General features: G+C 37.0%; 1 protein-coding gene across 3 annotated transcripts in view; it reads left to right on the top strand.

Moving 5' to 3' along the window:
• Positions 1-26,268, top strand: part of STARD6 (StAR related lipid transfer domain containing 6) — a 39,062-nt gene extending 12,794 nt beyond the window's left edge. For 2 of the 3 annotated variants that reach the window (XM_045065649.1, XM_045065648.1), the window contains exons 7-9: positions 114-231; positions 3,118-3,211; positions 6,897-7,271. In XM_045065649.1, coding sequence (XP_044921584.1) covers positions 114-231; positions 3,118-3,211; positions 6,897-7,098 — 414 coding nt within the window. In that variant the 3' untranslated portion in view covers positions 7,099-7,271. Of the gene's footprint in view, positions 1-113; positions 232-3,117; positions 3,212-6,896; positions 7,272-24,511 lie in introns of those variants that run through there. The other variant, XM_045065647.1, reaches the window with a different exon arrangement.

The following is a 26,268-nucleotide window of genomic DNA, read 5'->3' as shown; positions in this document are numbered from 1 at the left end:
GCCCTGCTTTTTCTGAATAGTAGATAACCATATGCAGTGAAATTCTTTGGGAAGCGATACAAAGAGTAGATATCAAATAACTGTTGGAATCTTTATGGTTTAATTTGTTCCAGGACACAATCATATGTCATACCATTACACAGAGTTTTGCCATGGGCTCAATTTCCCCCCGAGACTTTATCGACTTAGTGTACTTCAAGCGCTACGAAGGGAATATGGATATTATCAGTTGTAAGTTGAAACATTTTGCCCACATTTGGAATTAGTATGAGACATTAATAAATGTGTTTTCCTTTAACCCACAGTTTGGAAAATACTGTGTTTTCAGTTTTTACTTTTTTATTTACTTAGTGAGACCAATAAACATATGTATAATACAGACAAAGAATCCTAACATTTTACCCAATGCTGGAGGTGCCATTTACATCAGTCAGTAATTATGGCATCTTTTGCTTGGTAGTTTTGTATCTTGTATCTTGTATCTTGTATCGTGCTACACTGGGTATAGACAGATACTTGCAGGCAAAAAATCTTACAGCATATGTTTAAAATCTAATAAGACACAAAGTTAATCTTTGGCTATATTATGTTATATTTGAATATCCAGTAAGTAATAAAATTCCTGAAGAAATTTTCATTAGACGCGTCTTTACATAAATTTGTATGTTTCTTTTAGAAATTAGAGGTTTTGATATATCCTTTGCCCTCACAAAAATGTATCAAATGTATCACTAGGTAAAATGCAAAAGTGTAATCATTTCCGAACTTGCTTTATTCACTTAAAACATACCAGTTCACACCACAATGTTCTTTGGACTCAGAGAAATGCAGTAACTCCTGGTGAAAGGACTTGGTAGGACAGTAGCTTAGAGATACTTTCTTAGCCTAGAGCTAATTTCTTCAGATTTCAGTTAAATGTCACCGTCCCTGTCTGAATAGCCTTCTCTAGTGTAAACTTCTTGGGGATAGGACAGTTAAGTGCTGTTAATTATTATTTTCCAGCAAGGTTTCAGTTGCTCTGCTCTGTCTCTGAGACTCGAAGTTTCAGAGTCCAGACTGCGTCATCGTTCTGCTAACGCGCTCACTCAAACACAGTTCTGGGGACAGCACGCCAGTAAGGCCTGAGATTCAGCACTTCTCTGTAGGTGTGTCTTGTAGTTTCTCAGTTTTCATTGAGCTGTCTCCTTCTTATCTGAGAGCACATAAATTTTATTCACCGCCTACAGCACAAAATACTATGTCTGAATTGTAGATCTGTTATTTTCCGTATTTTGAAGCAGACCATTTCAATCTCATTTTTAGTATCAAAGGGAAGGTAAGAAAGAATTATGGAAATTAAAATAACCAAATAGTGGTAGTACTCAATGACTCAGTACCAAATCTGCTTTGAGCAATTTTTCTTTAAATGAATTTTTGATGAATACTGAGTTTTCTTCTTAATGTTCTTCCATTTGTTGTTGTTGAACTTACTCTGCAGCTTGCTTTGAGCTCAATATTTTGTGTGCATTATTTCACCAGTTATGAAACTAAAGTTCACAGAAATTAAGTTACATAGCTAATAAGCACGTGAACCAGAATTAATTCTCAAGTCTTCTGACTTTCCAGAATCTGTGCTATCATACCACATGTCTCACAAAAGACCCATACTTGTTTGTGGAATATAACAACAACAAGTTTTAAAGAAAAACAAGGACAATCTCCATATTTTAAACAAAGAAAAAAATACGTTAAAATCACCTCTTGCAGCACCCCTATGCCAACACAGTAGGCTCTGTTAAGATGATAAATAAGTCATGAATGTGGAAAATGCATTCAGCCACATTCGTCTCTTAAGCTACTCCTAAGCTAGTGTTTAACATTGCATTTCCCAGAGAATTGATTGCTTATATTAAAATCATATAAAAAAATCCATCTTCTCTGACAAAAGCAGGATTCAGTTGCACAGAAAAAACAAATATTTATATATATTTTAAAAGATTTTATTTATTTATATGACAGAGAGAGATCACAAATAGGCAGAGAGGCAAGCAGAGAGAGAGAGGGAAACAGGCCCTCTGCTGAGCAGTGAGCCTGATGTGGGACTCGATCCCAGAACTCTGGGATCATGACCCGAGCCAAAGGCAGAGGCTTAACCCACTGAGCCACCCAGGTGCCCAAAAAACAAATATATTTTTAAAAAATAGTTTTAGAGTGTATGTAATTATCATAAACAATCATAATCAAATCACCTCCCTTTTACATTCACATACAATATAGTTATGCTGCGTAATTCCTAAAACAGGCTGTACTGATTTTTAATTATACTTTGAATTAGCTACAGGAAATTGGCAGGAAAGAAGTTTTTGATTTTTTTTTTTTTAAGATGTATTTATTTATTTATGTTACAGAGAGAGTTCAGGGGGAGGGGAGAAAAAATCCCAAGCAGATTTCATGCTGGATTTGGAGCCTGTCCCAGAGCTCGGTCCCAAGACCCTGAGATCATGACCTGAGCTGGATGCTTAACCATAAGGTGCTCCAGCAGAAAAGAGCATTTAAACTATCCTTATTGATAGACAAAATAGCCATGTCAAATATTTTATTTAGAAGATGATTAACATGTTGTACATAAATGTTGAGTCACATATATTGTACACCTGAAACTAGTATTTCACTGTATGTTAACCAACTGCAATTCAAATAAAAACTTAAAATATAAATAAGTAGGTTAAAAAGAATCTAGTCTTAAAAAAAAAAAATGATTAACCAAAAAAAGTATCTCTAATCCCACTCTCCAAATGAAATAGTCTTCTCCTTTGTGATTTCTTCTTTTGCTTCAAATCTCAGAGAGTAACTACATGATACTTTTAATACTTTTTCTTGTATGTAAGAGATAACAGTATCTTTAGAGATAATAGCATGAGAAAATTTGAGAGGACATTAGTGCTTATACTGGTATTTTCTCAATTTTGGTCTATATACAAGCATATTACAAACATGTAGGTATATATGTATAAAACAAATATCGGTACTGATAATAACTAAATTAAACTAAATGCTATATCATCTATCTTTTAAAATATGCTACTTGAAATAGAATTTTTGAAATAGGCTTCATTTTAATTTTTTTTAATCATGTAGCTAACAGTGTGGATTTTCCAGCATATCCTCCATCTTCAAGTTATGTCCGTGGTTATAACCATGCTTGCGGCTATATATGTTCCCCTCTGCAAGAGTAAGTGTTACTTGCATTTATTTATTTTAACAAGTTTTTTAGCTCAATTTGTTATTTCTAACTCATTGGTAGAAGTACATGCCAGCATATTCTGTTAGGAAAAAAAAATTTCCCCTAAATGCAATTTAAAAAATAATTTTTATAAGTATTTTCATCACCAGAATGGTTAATTCCCTACAAAGTATGATTTGAGGTCTCTGGGACTAGTCACACATACACATTCTCTCTATCCCCTCACCCCCAGTGAACCTTAACCTGATGGCTTTTATTTCTCCATTTGAGTTACTTCTGTGAATTTTTAAGGACTTTTTGTAAATTAAAAATACATATCCCTAGAATCATAATACACTCACATTTATCAGCAATGAATGCTTTACCTTAAATGAATTATTTCCAGTGGACTGCCTACAAATACCTACAATAGGTAAATTTGGAAAGAGCTAGAGAAATCAGAGGAGTCACTGCCCATCGGTGACCAGCCTAGGGATAAATGGTAACATAAAGTACATATATTTTGTAAATGTATGTACATTAATTCATACATTCCTTAAGTTTTAGTTTTTGCTAAATGATTTTATACAAATAATAGCTATTGGCACATAAAATCATATAAAATTTTATATTGGCCAGATATGAACCTCTCATTTGGAGGAGAAAAAAAAAATGTAAAGAAAGTAAAAATCAAACTACATTTTAGGCTGTATTCCTTAATGTTTTCTCTGTGAATAAGAGAACTGAAAGAAATTCACAATCACATACATTAATGGACAGGATCATTGATGCAGATGGTGACATTGGTGGTCTTTTTACACACCTGTCAATTTTGAATCTATGGTCAAGACTTTATTCTTCACAGCAGGAGAAAACAAAACAAGGGAAGGATTACTGCTTCAGGTCAGTTGGATAAATTAGTGGTTGGCAGGGACTGTAGCTGGAAAGCTACACATTCTGATGTGTTTCACAGGCTAAGTCCCCTTCTTGCATCTTGTCAACTTTCCCTTTCCACTGCAAAAAACATGGGGCAAAAGCTCTGAAGTGGATATCCCATCAAGGGTGGGAGCTCTGCCTAGCATGCTGTTAGAGGAAAAGATACAGTCTCATCCGTGGTCTCAGAGAAAGGTACTGACAAATATGATTCTCTTGTACCTTCTCTTTCCCTGCAGCACAATATTTTGGGCAGCCAACATTTGTAAACAAGTTATGTAGTAAACTTACAGAACTTATTATCAGTAGTAAAGGTACTGTTTAGTAAATACTGGAAAGGTTTTTGAAGCATGTAAAGCCCTAGCAAACTCAAATAGAGATTTAAGACCTTTTCAACAGCTAGTGAATATTCATAATCTAGCCACTTGAGGTGCTGTAAAAATAGTCTACACTCTCCATAGACAAGAGTATAGGAAAATGGACACATGGTTTGCTGGAGGAGTGATCTTCATATCCCTGCAAAAGAATTTTGTAAAACTGTACTGTGCCTTGCACATTTTTAAGTTGATATTAAAATTTTTCATAAGATTAAATTATGAGGGTGCAATTTTCAGCACTCTAAATATTGACACTCTAAAAAAAAGTGTTCTGCCATTCTTGTAAGCATACCCAATAAACTCTAAATACCATAATAACTAGAAACCTAGATAACTATCAATTTCAAAATACATACAACCTCAGTCAAAAATTTACATCAATTTCTCCTTCTTCCCACATTCTTTCTTTTTTCCTCATATAATTTAATCCTAATAGAATATATATTATTGAGTTCTCTTATTCTTTTATTAATCACCCTGTCATTTTTCTTTGAAAAAAATGTTTAATTTTAAAAATCCATTTTATTTCCTGTGACATTAAGTATCTTAATGTTACAAAATATATGTGTGTACTAGATTAAATTATTATTACATGATCAAAATAAAAAATATATTACCAAATGTGATGTGACTATTAAGTATAAAGGCAAAGTTATGGAAAACACATTTTTTATTATTAGCAAAACTTAGATAGCATTTACGTTGTGCCAGGAACTTTATAAACAATTTACATATATTGATTCATTTGGTCCTCCCAATAACCTCATAAAGTAGGTAGTACTACTATCTCCATTTTGCAGGAAAAAAAATGGAAGTCCAGAGAGATTAAGTAATTTTCTCGAGGTTAAACATAGGTAATAGTAAAGCTCAGCTTCAGACCAATGCAAACTGGTTCCAGAGTCCATGCTTCTAACAATTACAATTCATTTAATTGTGTATTAGTAATACTAATAAAATAAGATAGCTTGGGTGTGGTATAAAAATAATGAATCTTGGAACATTGAAAAAATAAAAACAAAACAAAAAAATGAGCTAGCACTTACTATTGTCTATTCCTACGTCACATTTCTATGAGTGTAAGCAGTAAGAAAATTTGTTTGCATAAATAAGTGGGTTAAAATGAAAAGAGTATAATTCCAGGACTTTCATTAAATGCTTTGAATTCTTTTGTGTTATATACCATAAAGTACATAGTGACCTATAATCAAAAAATATTTTTAATGACCTGTCAGCTGACAACCAAGTTAGATCCTTAAATTTTATTGAAAACAAAGAATTGACATGACTTGGTAAGGATTTGTTACCCAATCATTAGTCCTTCACTTTCTGTCGTTCATTTTTTTATATGTCAGAGTAAAACACCGTAGTATCATTTGGTACTCTTCAGGGAAGATGACGGTACCTTTGTTCTTTAAAACAACAGAAGGATGATGAACAGGCTAGTGGGAAAGAAGAAGCCTACATTTCCATCAGAGATGGTCTCAGATCAGTTTAGGGAAGAGGTACATATGGAAGTTAGAGATTTGAAAATTTATTCCTTTAAACGTTATTCATCCTCTTGTACCCATTGGAAAGTCTTCACATACTCCAGTTTAAAGGTTACTGGGTTAGAATATAAAATACTACAGTCTTCCTAATGTCATTTGGAAAGAATATTTCAAAATGTTAAGTGCACGAAACCTTTGACCTAGAAATTCCATGTATTTGTAGAAGTGAAAATAGATACATTACAAAAATGTTTTATTTCAGCTTTATGTATAGTGGAGAAAAGTGAAGAAAAAACCCAAAAGATAATCAATAAAGGACTGATTACATAGAGAGTGAAATACTATATACACTCATAAAAAACAAACAGATACATATGTATTAACAGAAAGAAGTGCATGATATCTTATTAAGAGGGAAAATAAAACTAGTTGCAGAAATATATTATCTCATTTTTGTAAGAACAAAAATATATGGGGTAGATATACATATATATGTATGCTATCTTTGTATATACAGAGACAATCTAAAAAAACACAGTTAAAAGTATAAATAGTGACTAGCTCTGGGGAACAATAATTATGAAAGTTCTGTATTTAAATTTTAATAAGCAAACATTAATTTTGTAATTTGAAGAAGTTAACAAAATGACAAAAAGGAAAAGATGACTTAAGACTATAACGTATAAGCTGACTAAGTAGTTTTATGTAAAATGTCTAGGAGTGCCAATCACTCTGCTCTTTTTTGTATCCTTCCTCCCTCCCTTCAGTAACTGTCCTATCATAAGCACTTTGGAGGGAATCCATGGTGAATGAGACAAGAATCCTGCTTTCTGTCAACTTGTAAATTCAGTAGATAAATCTAAAAATCTCTATTTTTAACTCTTCCTTTGTTTACAGGAACCCAGCGCATTCCAAACTAGTGATGTTTATCCAGACAGAAATGAGAGGAAAATTGTCCCCATCAATAATTGAAGCAACCATGCCTTCCAACTTAGTAAGCTTCATCCTCAATGCAAAGGATGGAATAAAGGCCCTCAGATCTCCAGCAGGACGTGGATACCATCAGAGCGGTCACTCATCATTCCTAAAGAAGAAGTGAGGCCATAGAAAAGCACGTGTGGCAGTTACAGCAGTTTACTTCCAAGTCAGTATGCATAAATCCTGTTAAACTATTCTAAACAGTATCCTTGTACAAATTACAGAAGGTGCTTTGTGGAAATAAGAACTCATAGTTGTACAAGAGAACAGCATTAAATATAGTTTTTAATCTCATATAAGAATGATGTTCATAACAAGTGTTCTTTTTTTTTTTTAAGATTTTATTTACTTATTTGACAGAGAGAGAGAGATCACAAGTAGGCAGAGGGGCAGGCAGAGGGAGAGGGGAAAGCAAGCTCCCTGCTGAGCAGAGAGTCTGATGCAGGGCTCTATCCCAGGACTCTGAGACCATGACCTGAGCTGAAGGTAGGGACTTAACCCACTGTGCCACCTAGGCGCCCCCATAACAAGTTTTCTTAATGTCCTTTTATCTATTGCTTTTTTCCCCTGGAAAATGCTCTGCAAAAAGAACAGTAAGAAAACATACACAGAAGTCAGCACTAATTAAAAATTAAAATATATTTTAAGTTGTTTTTTCTTTGCTTACTGCTTAAATTGATCAATGTAGGAACATGAACATAACACTTGAAAAGAATTCCAATAGAATGTATGAAGAATGATACCTGAAATTTAAAATTGAATGGGTCATGAATCAGTTTCTTGTTCTGGCCAAGATGTAGTAATCCATTCTTCCCAAATCCTTCCTTTTTTTTTTTTTTTTAAAGATTTTTATTTATTTATTTGACAGTGAGTGAAGGAACACAAGCAGGGGGAGTGGGAGAAGTAGGCCTCCCGTAGAGCAAGGAGCCCAATGCGGGGCTCAATCAGAGGACTCTGAGATCAGGACCTGAGCTGAAGGCAGCTGCCTAACGACTGAGCCACTCAGGTGACCCCAAATCCTTCCTCTTAAAACCAAAAGACTCTGCATGTAAGCATAGGAAGATTAAAGCATATATTAAAAGAAGAAGGCAAACTGCTTAAGGACCTTAGGACTTGAGGAATGACATAGCAGTCATTGTCAGGGTCTCCTTATTGCCTTCCATATATTCCAGACAGCAGTCCGGAACCACCACCAGGCAGGAATGACAACAAAAGCTTCAAGAAAAAGCCTGTTCCTCATAGCTATTCCTCACAGCTGTAAGAGTAGCTATGAACAAAAGGGTGGCCCAATGGAACAAGATCTACAGCAGCCAAACATCAACCTAAAAACTGCGCCCACTCCCTCTTTGATTTCATTCGGGCAAAGCAGAGAGATGATCTTACAGCCAGCTTGTTTCCACCCCACCGAAGCAGCTGGTGGTGCTCTGATAGAGTTGAGAAGTAGCATTATGACACCCCTGCCAGGTGGTTTAGGCTGACCAAGCAGGGAGCTGATTTTCCATCTTCCTCCCAACAAAAGAAGGTAGTGTATCTCTCCTGGGTTAGTGTCAGTTTGGGTCCCGTGTCTTCTTAGCCAACTAGTACAAAGAAGTGTGGGTCACTCTTCACTTCATTGCCTTTCCCTGATCCCCAGTGTCAACAGGACCCAGGATGCTGCACCTCTGTTCCCACCTGGTATAGTCCAGTGTGTTGAACGATGGCCTCTAAAAGACACGTTCTTCAAATCCCTTCAAATCCCTGGAACCTTGAATGTGACCTTATTTGGAAAAAGGGTCTTTGCGGGCACCTAGAATGGAGGACCTAGAATGAGATCATACTGGATTATTTAAGTGGGTTCAAATCTAGTCATTAAGTGTCCTTTTAAGAGGCGCATAAGAAAGACAAGTGGTGGGGCGCCTGGGTGGCTCAGCGGGTTAAGGCCGCTGCCTTCGGCTCAGGTCGTGATCTCAGAGTCCTGGGATCAAGTCCCGCATCGGGCTCTCTGCTCAGCAGGGAGCCTGCTTCCCTCTCTCTCTCTGCCTGCCTCTCCATCTACTTGTGATTTCTCTCTGTCAAATAAATAAAAATAAAAATCTTAAAAAAAAAAAAAAAGAAAGACAAGTGGTGGAGGCAGAAGAGAGTCCAAGATTGGAGCTTTGCAGCCACAAGCCAATCAACACTGAGAGCCACCGGAAGCTGGAAGAGGCGAGGAAGATTCTTGCCTAGAGCCTTCAGTGGAGGTTGTTGACGCTTTGATTTTAGACTTCTGGTCTCCAGACTATGAGAGAATAAATTTCTGGGTTTTTTAAGCCACCAAATTGGTGGTAATTTGTTACAGTAGCCAGTTACTTTAGTCAAAATTTAAAATGTATACTCTAGGAAGGACCCTGTGAGGTAAATGAAAAGACAGGCCACAGTCTGGAACAAAATATTTGCAAGGCATTTCTATCAAGGACTTGTATCTAGAACATGTAAAGAACCTTCAAAACTTGAACTCAACAGTAAAAAAAATCCTATTAGAGGGACACCTGGGTGACATAGTCGGTTAAGTGCTTGACTCTTGATTTCAGCTTAGGTCATGATCTCAGGGTCACGAGATGGAGCTCCCCCATTGGGCTCCATGCTCAGTAGGGAGTCTGCTTGAGATTCTCTCTTTCCCCCTCAGTGGCCCCTCCCGCATCTTGAAAATAAATACATCTTTAAAATCTTACTAAAGAATGAACAAAAGAAATTTCAGTGAAGAGTACATGTAGATGGCATGTAAGTTCACAAAAAGATATCCAACATCACTGGCCATTAGGTAAATGCAAATAATAACCACATTGAGTTATCAATACACACTTGTCAGAATAGCTAAAATTGAAAAATAAAATAGGGATTATATCAAGTGTTACTAATGAGGTTGTAGAGAAACTGGATCACTAATACATTGCATGTGGAAATGAAAAATGTATAGCTACACTGAAAAAGACTATAGCAGTGTTTTACAAAATGAAACATTGCATTTACTATGCAACCCAACAGTAACATGCTTTATCCTGAGACACACAAATGCTCATATGAAAACCTGTACACAGGGGCACCTAGTGGTCCAGTCAGTTAAATGTCTGACTCTTGACTTTGGTTCAGGTCATGGTCTCAGGGCTATAAGATTGGGACCCATGTCGGGATCCTTTTTAGGGAACCTGCTTGAGATTCTCTCTCCCTCTCTCCCTTCCCCTCCCCACTTCAGCTCTCACTCTCTCTCTTTCTAAAAACAAAAGCTATACACAAATATTCACAGCAGTTTCATTATAAATAGCCCCAAACAGGCCAAAAGTCACATATCCTTTAAGGGGTGAATAAACGGTAGTAATATGGATGACTCCTAAGCAATACAAAAGAACAATCTATTGATACAATTTAGATGGTCTCAAGGGAATATTGCTGAGTGAGAAAAGCCAATTTCAAAAGGTTAATTAGTATATTATTCCATTTATGACATTCTTGAGCTGACAAAATGATGGATATGGATAACAGAACTAGAGATTTGTTGGATCATGGAGGTGAGGTCAAGCAGGGTAGTGGCTGTGGCTTTGAAAGGGTAACAGGCGGGATCCTTGTGATAAACTTGTTCTGTGTGTTGACAGCGATGATGGTTGTATGAATCTACATGTGATTAAACTGCACAGAATTGAACACACACACACATTCATGCACATACACATAAATGAGAGCACATAAAACTGGAAATATCTGATTAAAATCAGTGGATTTTACCAATGTGGATTTCCTAATTGAGATATTATACTATAGTTATGCAAGATATTACGATTGGGGGAAACTGGGTGAAGGAAATATGGCATCTCTCTGCATTATTTTTTTAACAACTACATGCAAATATACAACTATCTCAACATTTAAAAATAGAAAAAAATGTAAAAACCTATCCAAACTTCCCCCAAATTGAATGGGTCATAAAATTATAAACTATAAGGCTATCTCATAGTATCATTTGTTTTTAAATTTTTGATTTTTAATCTATCACAGGTCTCATTTTTTTTTTTTTAGATTTTATTTATTTATTTGACAGAGAGAGATCACAAGTAGATGGAGAGGCAGGCAGAGAGAGAGAGAGGAGGAAGCAGGCTCCCCGCCGAGCAGAGAGCCCAATGCGGGACTCAATCCCAGGACCCTGAGATCATGACCTGAGCTGAAGGCAGCAGCTTAACCCACTGAGCCACCCAGGTGCCCCAAAGGTCTCATTTTTTTACCAATATAAAGTTGGTATGTTTACATTAGAAGTACTTGTTAAACACTCTTTTTTTTTTTTAAGATTTTATTTATTTATTTGACAGAGAGAGAGAGATCACAAGTAAGCAGAGAGGCAGGCAGAGAAAAGGGGGAAGCAGGCTCCCTCCTGAGCAGAGAACCCAATGCGGGGCTCCATCCCAGGACCCCGAGATCATGACCTGAGCTGAAGACAGAGGCTTTAACCCACTGAACCACCCAGGTGCCCCTGTTTAACACTCTTTATAAGCAATTCCTCTAGTCGAGAGTTTCCAGTCTGGTTGTATGGAATGACTGTTAAGGAGATATTTAGCCCCATGAAAAAGTCTGGTTTTGTTTATAAATATTATATTACAAATGTCAAATACAGAGAGAGGTACACACCTTTTGGGGAGTTGTGGCTTGAACAGTTTCTGATATTTTACAGAAAATTGTGTCAAAATTCAAGTGTAAGAAGATGCAGAAATACCATTCTCATGAAGAATGATTAAATTTTTCATAGCAAAGTAACTCCTCTAATAATCAGTCACCTTCTAGCGTCAGAAGTCCTTCTAGCCTCCCTTGTGTGAGAAAGGATGCACGGAAACCTGGCGAGGAGGAGGACGGGAGGGCATAGTGGAAAGACTGGGAAGTGTGGAGAAAACCACTGTGATGTTGAAGAGCAGCTTACCTAAAGGAAGTCTCTGACCTCTGTCCCCAGTTCCTTGGATGATGGTCTCCCTAAAACTTGGCAGGTTCTGAGTATTTTTCCTTTCCTAACAAAGTTTTCAAAAGACATAAATATGCAATTATACTATGATTTAGAATGTGCCTTATTTTGTGAATATGCCACTTTTACTGTTTTCCAGTTTAGACTGTACTTTCAGAAGAATGTGAGCCTTTTAGCCATAAACACACAAATCACAAAATTACACATTTTAGTAAATTTTTCCAAGAAAGACAAATGATTTTTTTTTAAGATTTTATTTATTTATTTGACAGAGATTACAAGTAGGCAGAGAGGCAGGCAGAGAGAGAAAGGGGGAAGCAGGCTCCCTGCTGAGCAGAAAGCCCGATGTGGGACTCCATCCCAGGACCCTGGGATCATGACCTGAGCTGAAAGCAGAGGCTTTAACCCACTGAGCCACCCAGGCGCCGCGACAAATGATTTTTTAAACTGTTTCCCCATTACACAAACATAAAAATAATATATTTCTGAACTTGTACCCTATTTAAGGTAAAATGTAAATAATACCAAAGAAATAATACTAAGTACTATATCTTTGATTTCTTCTCCTTGTCCTGTCATTATCCCCATATATTATGGTGTTTTAACATCTTGATTTACCTCTAAATAGGTAGGAATCTTAGAAGGTACCATCTGTAATAAAAAAAATTTCATGTAAAATTTGATGATAACACCATCATCCAAATAATATGAAAAATAAAAATAGTTTAGCAATTCTGCACTAATAAGTGTTAGTGAGGATGTGGAGAAAAGGGAAACCTTGTACACTGTTGATGGGAATGCCCACTGCTACAGCCACTATGGAAGATGTATGGAGCAGCCTCAAAAAATTAAAAATAAAACGATCATAAAATCTAGTATCTCTACTTCTAGATATTTTCCCCAAAGAAAATGAAAACACTAATTTGAAAAGATATATGCACCCTTTTGTTTGACTGCAGCATTATTTATAATAGCCAAGATATGGAAACAACCTAAATGTCCTTTGAGAGACAAATGGATAAAAAAAGATGTGGTATACACACACACACACACACACACACACACACACACAGGACTATGACTCAGCCAAAAGAAAAAAGGCATGAAATCCTCACTTTTGTAACATGGATGGACCTTGAGGGTATGCTAAGTGAAGTAAGTCAGACAAAGACAAATGCCATATGATTTCACTTACATGTAGAATCTAAGAAACAAAACAAATGAATGAACAAACAGATACATAGATACAGAGAACAAATTGATGGTTGCCAGAGCAGAGGGGATGGAGAAATGGACAAAATAGATGAAGGGAATTCAGAGGTATAATATCCCAATTATAAAATAAATAAGACATAGAGATGTAATGTACAGCAAGAAAATGTAGTCAATAATATTGTAACAACTTTGTATGGTGACAGATAGCAATTAGACTTACTGTGGTGACTTATTTCATAATGTATGTAAATATTAAATCACTGTTATACATCTAAAACTGATGCAGTATTATATATCAATTATTCTTCAATAATAAAAAATAAATGTTGGCCAGTTCCTATTATCACCATCTTAAATGAAATGGGATCTAATGATAAATCTAAGGTTTTATCCAAAAATAATTACAATTTTGTTTAAAGAACTTAGAAGCCAACACTTTAAAGTTTGAGAGAGTACAGGGGAAAATAATTTCTCAGTATTGTCAGCTACTAGATTATACCTGCAGACACTACATATTTGATAGTATAAAACACATAAGATCAAGTGGCAGTCTACAATAATCACTGTAATAAATTTTATCCTCCATTTAAAGTTTGTTTTGGGATTTAATAGGTCAGAAGAAAATATGTTTTCACTACCACTTTTTTCACTAACACTTTCTGTGTATACTCTGTGCTGAAGAGGATTCATCAAGTATATTATAGTCAATTAATATACCAGTTACCACAGTAATAATGTATAATAGACAATCACAAAACCTTAGGGGCATATAACCGTCACCTTTATCTGTTAAGTCTGTGGGTAATTTAGGCTGGGGTCAGGGGGGCTCCTTTTCATGTCCAATAATTGGCTCTTAGTCGTCTGAAAAAGGATGGGCAACCGGAGAGCCTGGGCTGTGCTTCACCTCATCCTCCCCCAGCCTAGCCCAGGGATGTTCTAATGATGAAGGCAAAGGGAAGAAGTGGAAACATTGTATTTTTTCAAGTCTAACATCCCTTTGGCAAAGCAAGTCACATGGCCAGACTTGTAATAAATAAGCAAAAAAAATCAAATCTGTCCTTTTAGTGAAACTGTAGAGTCATATGGTAACAGAGTATGAATACGAGAGGTGGAGAAGTGAGACCATTAATACAACTGTCCCAGGATGGTTCACTCACTCTCTGGCCATAATCATATCCCTTCCACATGCACAATATATTCACTGTGCTTATTCCAAAGTTCCCATAAAATCACAGCATCAGCCCTCAAATCTAGGATTTCGTGATATATGTCAGGCCCAGATGCAGCTCCTCTTGCCAAGTAACCTGCCCCTCTGCACGTGCGCGCGCAGACGCGCACACACACACACAATATATATATATATATATAATAATTAGAATAACCGCAATAAGTAAATAGTTCACTGGAAAGGGGAAAGCAAGGGAAGCATATCGTCGCTGCTAGTTCCTCACAGTTCTGATACCCTACTGGGCCTACTTCTCTGGCAATGGGGAAATGTTTCCTGATTGGAGCCCAATCTCTAATTGCACTCTGGGAGTTGCCCCCTTACTCACTGCTCCCCACAGTTTGGCTATACTATCTGAGACTGCCTTCTTTTTCCATCACCCTCCTTTATTCTTTGAAGAAATGATCTTTATTAGCAACTTAGTAACTTTCTCAAGCTGCTTCCTGCCAAAGAAAGTCAAGGGCCAAGAGACATTTTTAGAGCGCAATCATCTTTTAGTTTAGCCCAAGCAGTTGTTGTTTTTGCTAGTACAACATTCTTTAAGACTTTTGAGCTTTCTTGTCTGGAAAGCCATACCTGTAATTGGTATCAACATAGCGTCTTTAGATTTTCTTATTGCTCTTTTTGTATCAGGCTCTGTGGGATGACACCTTTAGGCTTTTGTCCACCTGAGATCTCCTCAGTACCACCTTAACTTAGCAGTCTTTTTCTTTTCTTTTTTTTTTTTTAAAGATTTTATTTATTTGACAGAGAGAGATCACAAGTAGGCAGAGAGGCAGGCAGAGAGAGAGGAGGAAGCAGGCCCCCTGCTGAGCAGAGAGCCCAATGTGGGGCTCGATCCCAGGACCCTGAGATCATGACCTGAGCCGAAGGCAGCGGCTTAACCCACTGAGCCACCCAGGCGCCCCTTAACTTAGCAGTCTTATCAAAATATCTGATAGACCCAATTTGATGTTGGATGTAAGCCCATGTCTTAATTTGAGACTTTGCTGAGTTGGCTGGAGATAAGACAACAGTTTCATTTTCCAGTTTAGTAGCTCTGGCTCTCTATGTAATATAACCTTTAACTTCTACTTTTGCTTGCAACCTAACCGGCCGCTTCCTCTCTTCCTCCCTTCCTAGCTCAACTTGCTTGTAGTAGTACGTTAGCCCTTGCAACCTAAAACCACCAGGTGGCACTTTCTTCACCTTGCCTGGAGACATCCTTGCCTAAAGCCAAAAAGTTCATTTGGTTTATTTTGTTTTCTAAGATAGGACTAACAGCTGTCTTATCATATGCATGGTTACAGCTTCTTCTTTTTTTTTTCTTAAAGATTTTATTTTATTTATTTGACAGATCACAAGTAGGCAGAGAAGCAGGCAGAGAGAGAGGGAGAAGCAGGCTCCCCTCCGAGCGGAGAACCTGATGCGGGGCTCTATCCCAGGACCCCGGGATCATGACCCGAGCCGAAAGCAGAGGCCTCAACCCCCTGAGCCACCCAGGCGCCCCATCATTACATCTTCTTAAGAAAGGAGTTTCCTCACCATTATTCCAGCCTCAGCAGTTTTCTCACCTTGTCACCATCCAACAGCCAATAGCATAGACTTCAGGTTTTTGTTGTACAGCTCCCCGACTTCAGTCCCAATTTGGGTAGCTGTAATCGATTACCCAAATAATACCACAACACAAATAACCACATATTTCTTTGTTGACTCAAAAAGAATATATGTTCATCACAGTTACTGAGTACATGTACTCTCTCTATCCGTATTAACTCAATCTTTTAAAATGTTTATTATTGAAGTACTGTTTACATACACGGCTATATGTTTCAGGTATCCAATAGAGTGATTCAACAATTCTATACATTACTCAGTGCTCACCATAAGTGTAGTCACCATCTGTCACCATATATTATTACAATATTATTGACTATACTGCCTGTGCTGTACATTTCCTCCCTGTGACTTATAACTGGCAATTTGTACGTCTTAACCACCCCCCCTTCACCTATTTCACTTATTCTCCAAATCCCTCCCCTCTGGCAACCACCAGTTTGTTCTCTGTCAGTCTGTTTTCTTCGTTTGTTTTGCTTTTTTAGGTTCCACTGTAAATGAAATCATATGGTACTAGTTTTTCTCTGCTTGACTTACTTCACTGAGCATAATACCCTCTAGGTCTGTCCATGTTTTCACAAATGGCAAGATTTAGTGCTTTTTTATGGCTGAGTAATAATTCAATATGCATACTGTATACCTACACACACACAAACACACATACGTCTTCTAATTTTTAACCTCTTTCCCTAGTCAATAAGTTGAAAATTATTTTGTTTTGTTTTTTTTTTAGGATTTTATTTATTTGACAGAGAGAAAGAGATCACAAGCAGGCAGTCAGGCAGAGAGAGGGGGAAGCAGTCTCCCCACTGAGCAGAGAGCCCAATGGGGCACTCAATCCCAGGACCCTGAGATGAGGATCTGAGCCCAAGGCAGAGACTTAACCCACTGAGCCACCCAGGCACACCTGAAAATTGTTTTCTACATAAAATGGTTTTCATACTCATCATTTACTGCAACATTTTACTTTGCAATAACAATTACAAATTTATACTCTGATGGAATTACAAGAGGAAGCTCATGAGATTTTATTTGGTTGTATCTGGAAAGCTTACTTATATTTGAAATTGAACATTCAGATACTAATAATAAATCTAAACATGATGACCTTATTTTTATGACTAGAATCATTTACAATGATTAAATATGACGACAACCTATATAATCATATGGTAACTTTATACACAATTGCAGTAGAGCAACAAATGATGCTAAAGCAGTTGATTATTCAACTGCCCAAAAACCAAATAACTGAATTTGGCCGAATACCAAGCCTAAAGCTAAATTCTTGTATCCCTAGTTAAATAATACAAGATACTGGGAGTATCTGGCTCCCCATTCTTTTTACTGCTAGGGTATTATATCAAAAAAGTTGATGACAGTTAACTAGAATACCATATATAATCTGGCTAAGTGTAAAGATTAAATATTCTATCAACTTCTCAGGTTTTTCTACTTCAGTATATCTGTAGCCACACAGTTTGGTTTAGATAAGTCAACTGCAGGCTGAATTTTATCACAGTACGGGTTTGTAGTATGATATTTAAAAAATTGCCAGGGACACCTGGGTGGCTCAGTGGATTAAGCCGCTGCCGTTGGCTCAGGTCATGATCTCAGGGTCCTGGGATCGAGCCCCATATCTGCCTCAGCATCCCTGCTGAGCAGAGAGCCTGCTTACCCCTCTCTCTCTGCCTGACTCTCTGCCTACTTGTGATCTCTCTCTGTCAAATAAATAAAATTTTTTAAAAAATTGCCACTATGACACAAACATATTGTAGTAACCACTTCAAAATTCAATAAAATTCAATAGTGTGTATAATTATTATATATAATATACATATATGTATATATAATTTATATAATTTATTATATAATACAATTATATATTCCATAGTAATTATATAATTTTATATATGAATTACTATTTATATATATATATATATATATGCACATGAACACACAGACACACACACACATAACTGACAGATCCTGTGTATTGGCTTGCTCATCTTTATTCTACCTCCCTTCTAATCCAAGAGGATGGAATGCTAAAAAAAGCATGCATCCCAGGAGCTGACTGCACCTAGACTTTAGTAGCAAATTAGGTTACATCCATTGGATGAAGTCGTGAGAGTTGAGTGAGGCAGAGGCCATTTTTCCTATTTTTTTTGTTTCTGCTGGCCACCAAGGATAAGGACAAGGACAAGTGAGGCTTTTCTTCTGTGTTCTAGTGTCCACCTGCCAGATTCTTCGGTGCCAAAAGGTGGGTGTGTCAATGACAGAGGCAGCAGCATCTTCTTGATTTCTTGTTCCCGATTACTGGGACACAATTGTAGGTAACCATTCTCCAGCCTTCCAGATGTCAAACAGTGGCAGTGGTGGCAGCCTATTAATTTCAGCTCCCTGAATTCATAGTTTCACCAGTGGCTTCAAATAAGACATCTTACCTGGTGGACTGGTTCTGTCTGGCTCTCAGATGAGTTTCTAGAGGCCAACCCCAGAATCCACTCCTTCAGCAATGCAATGATTTTGTAAGCGTCTAATATACTACATTAAATCTTCTTGCCTAAAATATCTACAGAAGTTCCATCTTCCTGACCAAAATCACATCTGAAAGAAGTTTACAGTTTCCTCAAAATATTTTAGCATATTTAAAAAATATTTTTTCAGTATCTTAAATTTAATATATAATAAATACAATTTAAGAAAGAAAGGATACCCAAATATCACCAGATTATGAGAGGCTCACCTTTACATATCAAAAGCAGAGCTCTTTGTAAGACATTTTTGTTAATGTCAATCAACTTTATAGGAGAACAAGGGGGATTATATCTCATTATATATGGGAATTATATCTCTTTGTTTAAAAAAAAAAGACAGTACAGGTAATACAGTGAGATAACAAATGAGAGTGAATTTCACACAACTCATTCATTTATTTATAAGTGGAAAGAGTATACAAAAGAGAGACCTGTGGTAAACAAGAAAACAAAATAAATCAATCTAAGTTTATAGACAAAGGACAAAACCTTGGGCCCATCCAAGGCAGGTAACTGGGATGAGATGGGCCGGGAACCTAAGAGGACTATCCGCTCAGTAAAACCATGAATTGGAAAAAAAATATTCCAAACATAAAATAAAAGACAAATGAATGCGTTTAGGGGAAAAGGCAAAAATATCCCCTGCAAAACCATATGCCCACAGTCTGTCCAGATCTAGGGTTTAACTGTACAGACGAGAAATTAAAATGGTCCAAGGTTATGGTTTCTCAAAGGGCTGGCAGAAGCAAGTACAAATATTTTTTGGAGGGACACACTGGCCTTTTAGGAGTTCCACAAATAAAGCCCAACAAGTGTGAGCCCACAATCCAAAATCATAGAATACCTGAGAAAAAAGACAAGCATGAATAGGTTGCCAGGAGAAACAATAAATAAGACAAAGAATTAGTCTTCCACCAAAGAATTCAAACATTTGTACTACCTAATAGAGAATTAACATGGCTATGTTTAAAATAAGTAAAATAAAGACAAGACTAATAAGCTGATTTAATACAGAGCATAAGAAAAGGTTCAAGTAGTTTTTAAGAAAATGAAATAGAACTTTGTATCATTCTAGGAACAATACAGAAAAGAAACAATCTAGGTATTTTAAGTAGAAAAGGATGGATTTAAAACAGCTAAATTGGTACCGAGAACATTGTTGGATGGGCAGGTTCTTGGCGAAGGAATGTCTCCTAGAATACTAAGGAGGCATCTTGCCAGAAGAGCTACTACTTCTACGTCTACACTGGAAGTATCATGTGCAAGAACATATATTACAGCTGTAATTCAGACATCAAGAAATCATTAGTTTTACTTCCGCAAATGCTTCCTGATATCTATGAACTGGTAACTGGGCACTGGAACAAAGATTCCAGTCACCATCTCCATAAAAATTCCATCTCCAGAAAACTAGAGAACAGACTGAGCAATATCATTATAAAAATGACTCGTGTTTGCAAAGCCTTGTCAGCAGAAAATATTCAAAATAGACAGGACTCCATCTCACCCTCACCATGTAAATTTTGTCACAGTTTTCACCTTTCAAAAATCGTGAGATTACATCTAACTGATAAAATCAATTTTTCCCCAAAGGAGTCATGCTGTATTAACAATATGATGCATTGGGTAAAGAGGAGTAGGTAAAAAGTAACTGAAAATTATATCCTGATATTGTCTTCATTCCAACAGAGAACTGGAGGTTTATTCTGTAAAACAGATGTTCTCTTGAACTGGACAATGCCTAGTTGAGAACCTAGGAAGTATACAAAGAACAGGATTAAATAATCCTATGTAGACTGAATGCTGAAATTTTCAGTTCATCCTCCCCAACTTTGTTCCTATAACACAGGCAGCCAGGCAGCCTTAAACTAAGCAGGATACCTTAAGTATCATCTTTGAGAAACATAACCCAGCCCCAAAGGAAAGATCTAGTGATACTGACATCAAGAGTTCCCCCCAAAAATGGCCCAGACAGATCATCCTGCATGGAACTCAAAGTCGATGAAGTCCTATCAAAACTAGCAGAGCTTCCCTTAGGCTTTTAGTCCTGTACACTTAATCAACAAAATCCACTTCAAGAGAGATTAGGTAGTAAAACAAAATCTTGGAAAGCTCTATCAGTAACAACTTTAGAGAGATAAGAGGATACTGTATCCAAGAAACAAAAACAGGAGACTATAGAAAGGAACATTTAGAGAATGTGAAATTACTCTCAAAAAAAAAAAAATATATATATATATAAAAACAGCAGAAATGAAATGAAAAGTCTGCAAATGAGGCCTGACAACTGCCTTAGCTTACTTTTCTAAAGTAGTTTCCAAGGTGGAGTCCTGGAAGGGGGATGTCAGAGATCCTAGCAGTCTCCTGTGAGCTGGGAAGACAAAGTTAGGAGTCTAGAGGCACCAAGGTGACTAGAGTTAATAAAGCAGAGTACTGGCAAGAGCTGCACAGAATATCTCTTGAGTCTTCGATTATACTGATTAGTATATGCATATGAAGAAACTACCCAATGCTGGGAAAGGAACCACCTGAAAAAAGCAGAGGAAGCTATTTCCTGAACCGACACAGGATCAGAAATATTTTATGTTATGACAAGTCAGAGCAAAAAACCTCCTCACAAATCCAAATTTGATGAAAACTATAAACTAACAGATTCCAGAAACTTGACAAATATTTAGCACAACAAACATAAATAAAACTATACCAAAGAATATCACAATCAAATATCTTAAAACCAGTAATAAAGAGAAAATCTTAAAGGCCACCAGACCCCTTCCTTCTCCCATTAAAAAAACACATACAATTTTGGGCGCCTGGGTGGCTCAGTGGGTTAAGCCGCTGCCTTCGGCTCAGGTCATGATCTCAGGGTCCTGGGATCGAGTCCCGCATCGGGCTCTCTGCTCGGCAGGGAGCCTGCTTCTCTCTCTCTCTCTCTCTGCCTACTTGTAATCTCTCTCTGTCAAATAAATAAAATCTTTAAAAAAAAAAAAAACACATACAATTTAGAATTCTACACCCAGCAAAATTATCTTCAAAAAAAATAAAGGTAGGGGCGCCTGGGTGGCTCAGTGGGTTAAGCCTCTGCTTTTGGCTCAAGTCATGATCCCAGGGTCCTGGGATTGAGTCCCACATCAGGCTCTCTGCTCAGAAGGGAGCCTGCTTCCCCCCGTCTCTCTGCCTGCCTTCTGCCTTGTGATCTCTTTCTGTCAAATAAATAAAATCTTTAAAAAAATAAAAAAGGTAAAATAAAGACAAAAGAAAAACATAAGTCATAGGAATGCTGAAAGAATTCATGTCCAGCAAACTTGCATTAGAAAAATATGTTAAAGAAAGTCTAATAGGGAGGGAAAAAAAGATAGCAGATGAAAGTATGGATCTACACAAGAAAATGAGGAGCACCAGAAATGTGGGTATATGTAACAGCATTTCCCCCCTATTTTTATTTTTATTTTTTTTTTTTAAAGATTTTATTTATTTATTTGAGAGAGAGATCACAAGCAGGCAGAGAGGCAGGCAGAGAGAGAGGAAGGGAAGCAGGCCCCCTGCTGAGCAGAGAGCCCGATGTGGGACTCGACCCTAGGACCCTGAGATCATGACCTGAGCTGAAGGTAGTGGCTTAACCCACTGAGCCACCCAGGCGCCCTCCCCCCTATTTTTAAATCTTTTTAAAATTTGATTGTATAGGGGTGCCTCAGTTGGTTACTCCAAGTGTCTGACTCTTGGTTTCAGCTCAGGTCATGAAGTTAAGACTGTGAGACTAGCTCCATTGTGGATTCCATGGTCAGTGTCAAGTCTACTTAAGATTCTCTCCCTTCCCTACTCTCTCCCTCTCTGTCCCTCTTCCCTCTCTCCACCCACACACATGCTCTCTCTCTAAGACAAAGAAATATAATCTTTAAAATTTGATAGTATAAGGCAAAAATACAAATAATAAAAATATATATTATGGGGTTACAATGTGTGGAGGAGTAAAATGTATGGTAACAATAGCATAAAGGCCAGTTGGGGAGAAATGGAAGTATATTGGTGTAAGTCCCCTAAACATAAGGTAGTAGTTAGAGATCTATAATATCCACACTAAAGCAACCACTAAGATGGCAAAGGTAACAAGCCAATTAAGGAGATAAAAGAATGATTAAAAAAATAATAATCCCAGTAAAACCCTAAAGAAGAAAATAAAAAAGGAGAACAAAGAACAAATGGAGAAAAATAGAAAATAAATAGCAGACTGGTAGATTTTTTTTTTTTTTAAGATTTTATTTAGTTATTTGACAGACAGAGATCACAAGCAGGCAGAGAGGCAGGCAGAGAGAGAGAGAGGAGGAAGCAGGCTCCCCGCGGAGCAGAGAGCCCAATGTGGGGCTCCATCCCAGGACCCCGGGATCATGACCCGAGCCGAAGGCAGAGGCTTTAACCCACTGAGCCACCGAGGTGCCCCAGCAGACTGGTAGATTTAAACAAAATTATATTGGTCACCATGTTAAATAGTCAAAAACTTCAATTAAAAGGCAAAGATATCAGACTGAATGACAAAGCAATACCCAACTGTCTGTTGTATAATCCCTTAAAATATAATTTTTTAAAACACTTTATTTTTTATTAACATATAATGTATTATTTGCCCCAGGGGTACAGGTGTATGAATCATCAGGCTTCACATTTCACAGCAGTCACCATAGCACGTACCCTCCCCAATATCCATAACCCAGCCACCCTACCCCCCCAACCCTGTTTGTTTTGTGAGATTGAGTCTCTTATGTAAAACTTCATTTTTTACATAAACATACAAATACCTTAAAAGCCTAGGAAAAGACACCAGTCTGACATTACTTTTTTAAAAAGCTATAGTGGCTCTTACAAAGAAACTGGTTTTTAGAGCAAAGAATTTATCAGGTTTAAAGGTCATTTCAGAATGATAAAGGGGCATTTCCTCAAAACATAATAGCCCTGAACGTGTCTTCAAATAACAAGAAGCAAAATTGATTAAAAAAATGCAAGGAGAAAAAAGATACATTTATAATTATAGTTGGAGATTTAAATACTCTTTTCTCAATAATTAATGCACAAAAATATCCGTAAGGATACAGAAGACTTGAACACTAACTAAATAAAACTAATTGACATTTATACAATATTCCATCCAACAGCAAAGCACACATTCAAATGTACACAGAACACTTACTAAGGTAGGGCACATTTGGGGTCATAAAACATCTCAAGACTTATTTCCAAATATTCTGCAGTAGAATTTATCTGGTCTTGTCCAGGGTTCCTGGACATGGAGCTCCTAAAGCCCTTAGAATTTCCCAAATAATGTATCTTTTTTATTCATCATGGTATACGCGAATGAGGTGACTCACTGGGGGGGCCCTAGACAGTTTATGCCACATGATTAGAATGTTGAGACCTTGAGCCATCCTGACATCCTGGGAGGGTATGAGCCCAGACGAATTGGAGACTGAGTTTAACCACAAGGTCAATGATTTACTAAACCCTCCCAACATGATAAAACGCTAAGAAAAACTCTGGACTTCCTTAGATCTTGAAAGTTCTCATTACAAGGAAAAAATTTTGTAACTATGAATGTGGTAGATGCTAGACTTACTGTGGTGATCATTCTGCAATATATACAAATACCAAATAATTGTACTGCACCCCTGAAACAACATGCCAATTAGATGTAAATTTAATAAGAAAACAACAGTTAGGTAGGATGCATTGGAAAGCTACTCAGAGAGCTCAAAGCTCTCCGCAGAAAGGAGGGGGAAGGGACAAAAGCAGGGAAGGAGTATGTTTTGTTTTGCAGAACCAACAGTTCCAGCCAAGTTTAAGCTGGAGTAGGTGTTTCACCAGACAGCCCCTTGCTAGGTGTGTCTCACTTGTGATCTCCGTATCTGAGCTAGTTTGCGCTGGACTGGAGCTGAAGACCAGGGCAGAAGCCTCCCTGAGTTGTCCTAAAGTTACCTTTAGTTCATTATAATACTAAGATCTCCTTCTATAGGTGGAGTTTCTGCCATTTTTGGAACATATGATGTATGCACTAGCCCCTGGACGTGCTAAGCATGAGCAATTGAACCAACAGTGCCTGCGCAAGCTCCCTGCTCCCGCCCTTACACTGAATAAACGCTTCCTGCACTAACAGCATGGTGAGACAGTTCTTCGTGAGCTACTTCCCTGTCTTCTTACATGTAACAAGCAATAAAAAGTTCTTTGCTTTTATCATTTCCTCAGGTTGTGTTCAAAGTGATGTTCAACCCCCAACAGTGAACCCCTTAAGTTCAGTTACATAACCAAAAACAAACAAAAACCTCTGGAATTCCCGATCACTTGGAATGTTTTATTTCTTGACCTAGTTACATAATTTTTGCTTATGATTACCCATTAACTTACTTACGCACTTTTCTGCATAAAAACTTCACAATAAAATATTTTTAAATATTGAAATTAACCCAGATTTGATGAAGGCATACACCTGCAGATTCAGGAAGTACCTAAATCCCAACCATCATAAGAACAAATACGTAGCTAGACATGTAATAAAAACTGCAGCTCTCCAAAGATAACAGTGAATATCTTAAAACAGTCCAAAGACGTCAGCTCAAAAATCGCAGTTTTGAAGACATAGTTCCAGAAAGTGAATTCTACTTGGAAGGAATGAATATATGAGATGCAAGTAAAAAAGGTGAGCAGAAAAAAAAGATAATCATGTTCACAAACCTAAACATTAACTCTATAAAATACTAATAAATCCAATTGGAGGTTAATAAAGAACTAGAGGAATTAAAATTAACATATTTTAACATCTTTATCTTGTTTGGGAGAAGGTACATCTATTTACCATTTTTGGATGTTAGGCATGTTCAATTTTTAAGGGTAATCAAGAGTACTTAGAATGTCTACATCTCAAATCAGTCAAGGGAAAATTTATTGAAAAAATTCAAGTAATCTAAAACCAAGATAAGAAAAAGGGTGGGAAAGAATCATAGCATAGAAAGAGAGAAAAACAGGAAGCACAAATAATATGGAAAAAATAAATCCAAACAGATTTGCGCTTCTGCACTATGGTGGGACAAATACTCTTATTAAGAGTTCCTTCAATACAAAATACTAGATTCCAGAGAAAAGACTTTTTAATTCATTGTGGGTTGAACTATATAAGGGAAATCTCCAGGCCCCAATCCCCTACAGTCACGGGGGGAAAAAATTGAGCTGAAACAAAAGCAGGAAAGGAACAGGAAGCATCAGGCAAAAAGCAAACTTGAAAGATGGGGTTCTCCCTGACAGCATATGCCTGCAATAAACATTTGGAGACAAAACCTTAGGACAGTAGCAAGGTCAGGGAGCTGAGAATAAGACAAACTAAAACAACTGCATTCAGCAAGGACCTTCAGGGGCTACAGTGATACCAAATGGGTTCATGCTGACTCACTGGAAGCAAATGCAAATCCTATCTGGAGGGAAGCACCGCACAGTTTTAGTCCTTCATCTTCCCACAGACTAAGCTCGGCCACAGACTCCAGGAAACAGGCTAATCAACAGGTACACAACAATATCCAAAAACTCAGACTTAAAAAAAGATTTAAAATATTGAAATTATCAAAAATAGAATATAAAATAGTTATATGAGTTTTTAAAAATTAGAAAGACTTATAAAAGGCTATAATGAATAAATGGGAAGATTAGAAAAAGAATCAGATGAAAAATATAATTATTAAAATTAAAACCATCATTAGTATTTTATTTATTTTTTTTTAAAAG

The sequence above is a fragment of the Mustela putorius genome, unplaced genomic scaffold (genome assembly GCF_011764305.1).
Source record: "Mustela putorius furo isolate JIRA1106 unplaced genomic scaffold, ASM1176430v1.1 tig00003858_pilon_pilon_pilon, whole genome shotgun sequence".
Classification (NCBI taxonomy): Eukaryota; Metazoa; Chordata; class Mammalia; order Carnivora; family Mustelidae; genus Mustela; species Mustela putorius.
The sequence above is the reverse complement of the archived record's forward strand: the minus strand, read 5'-3'. Positions and strand labels throughout refer to the sequence as shown.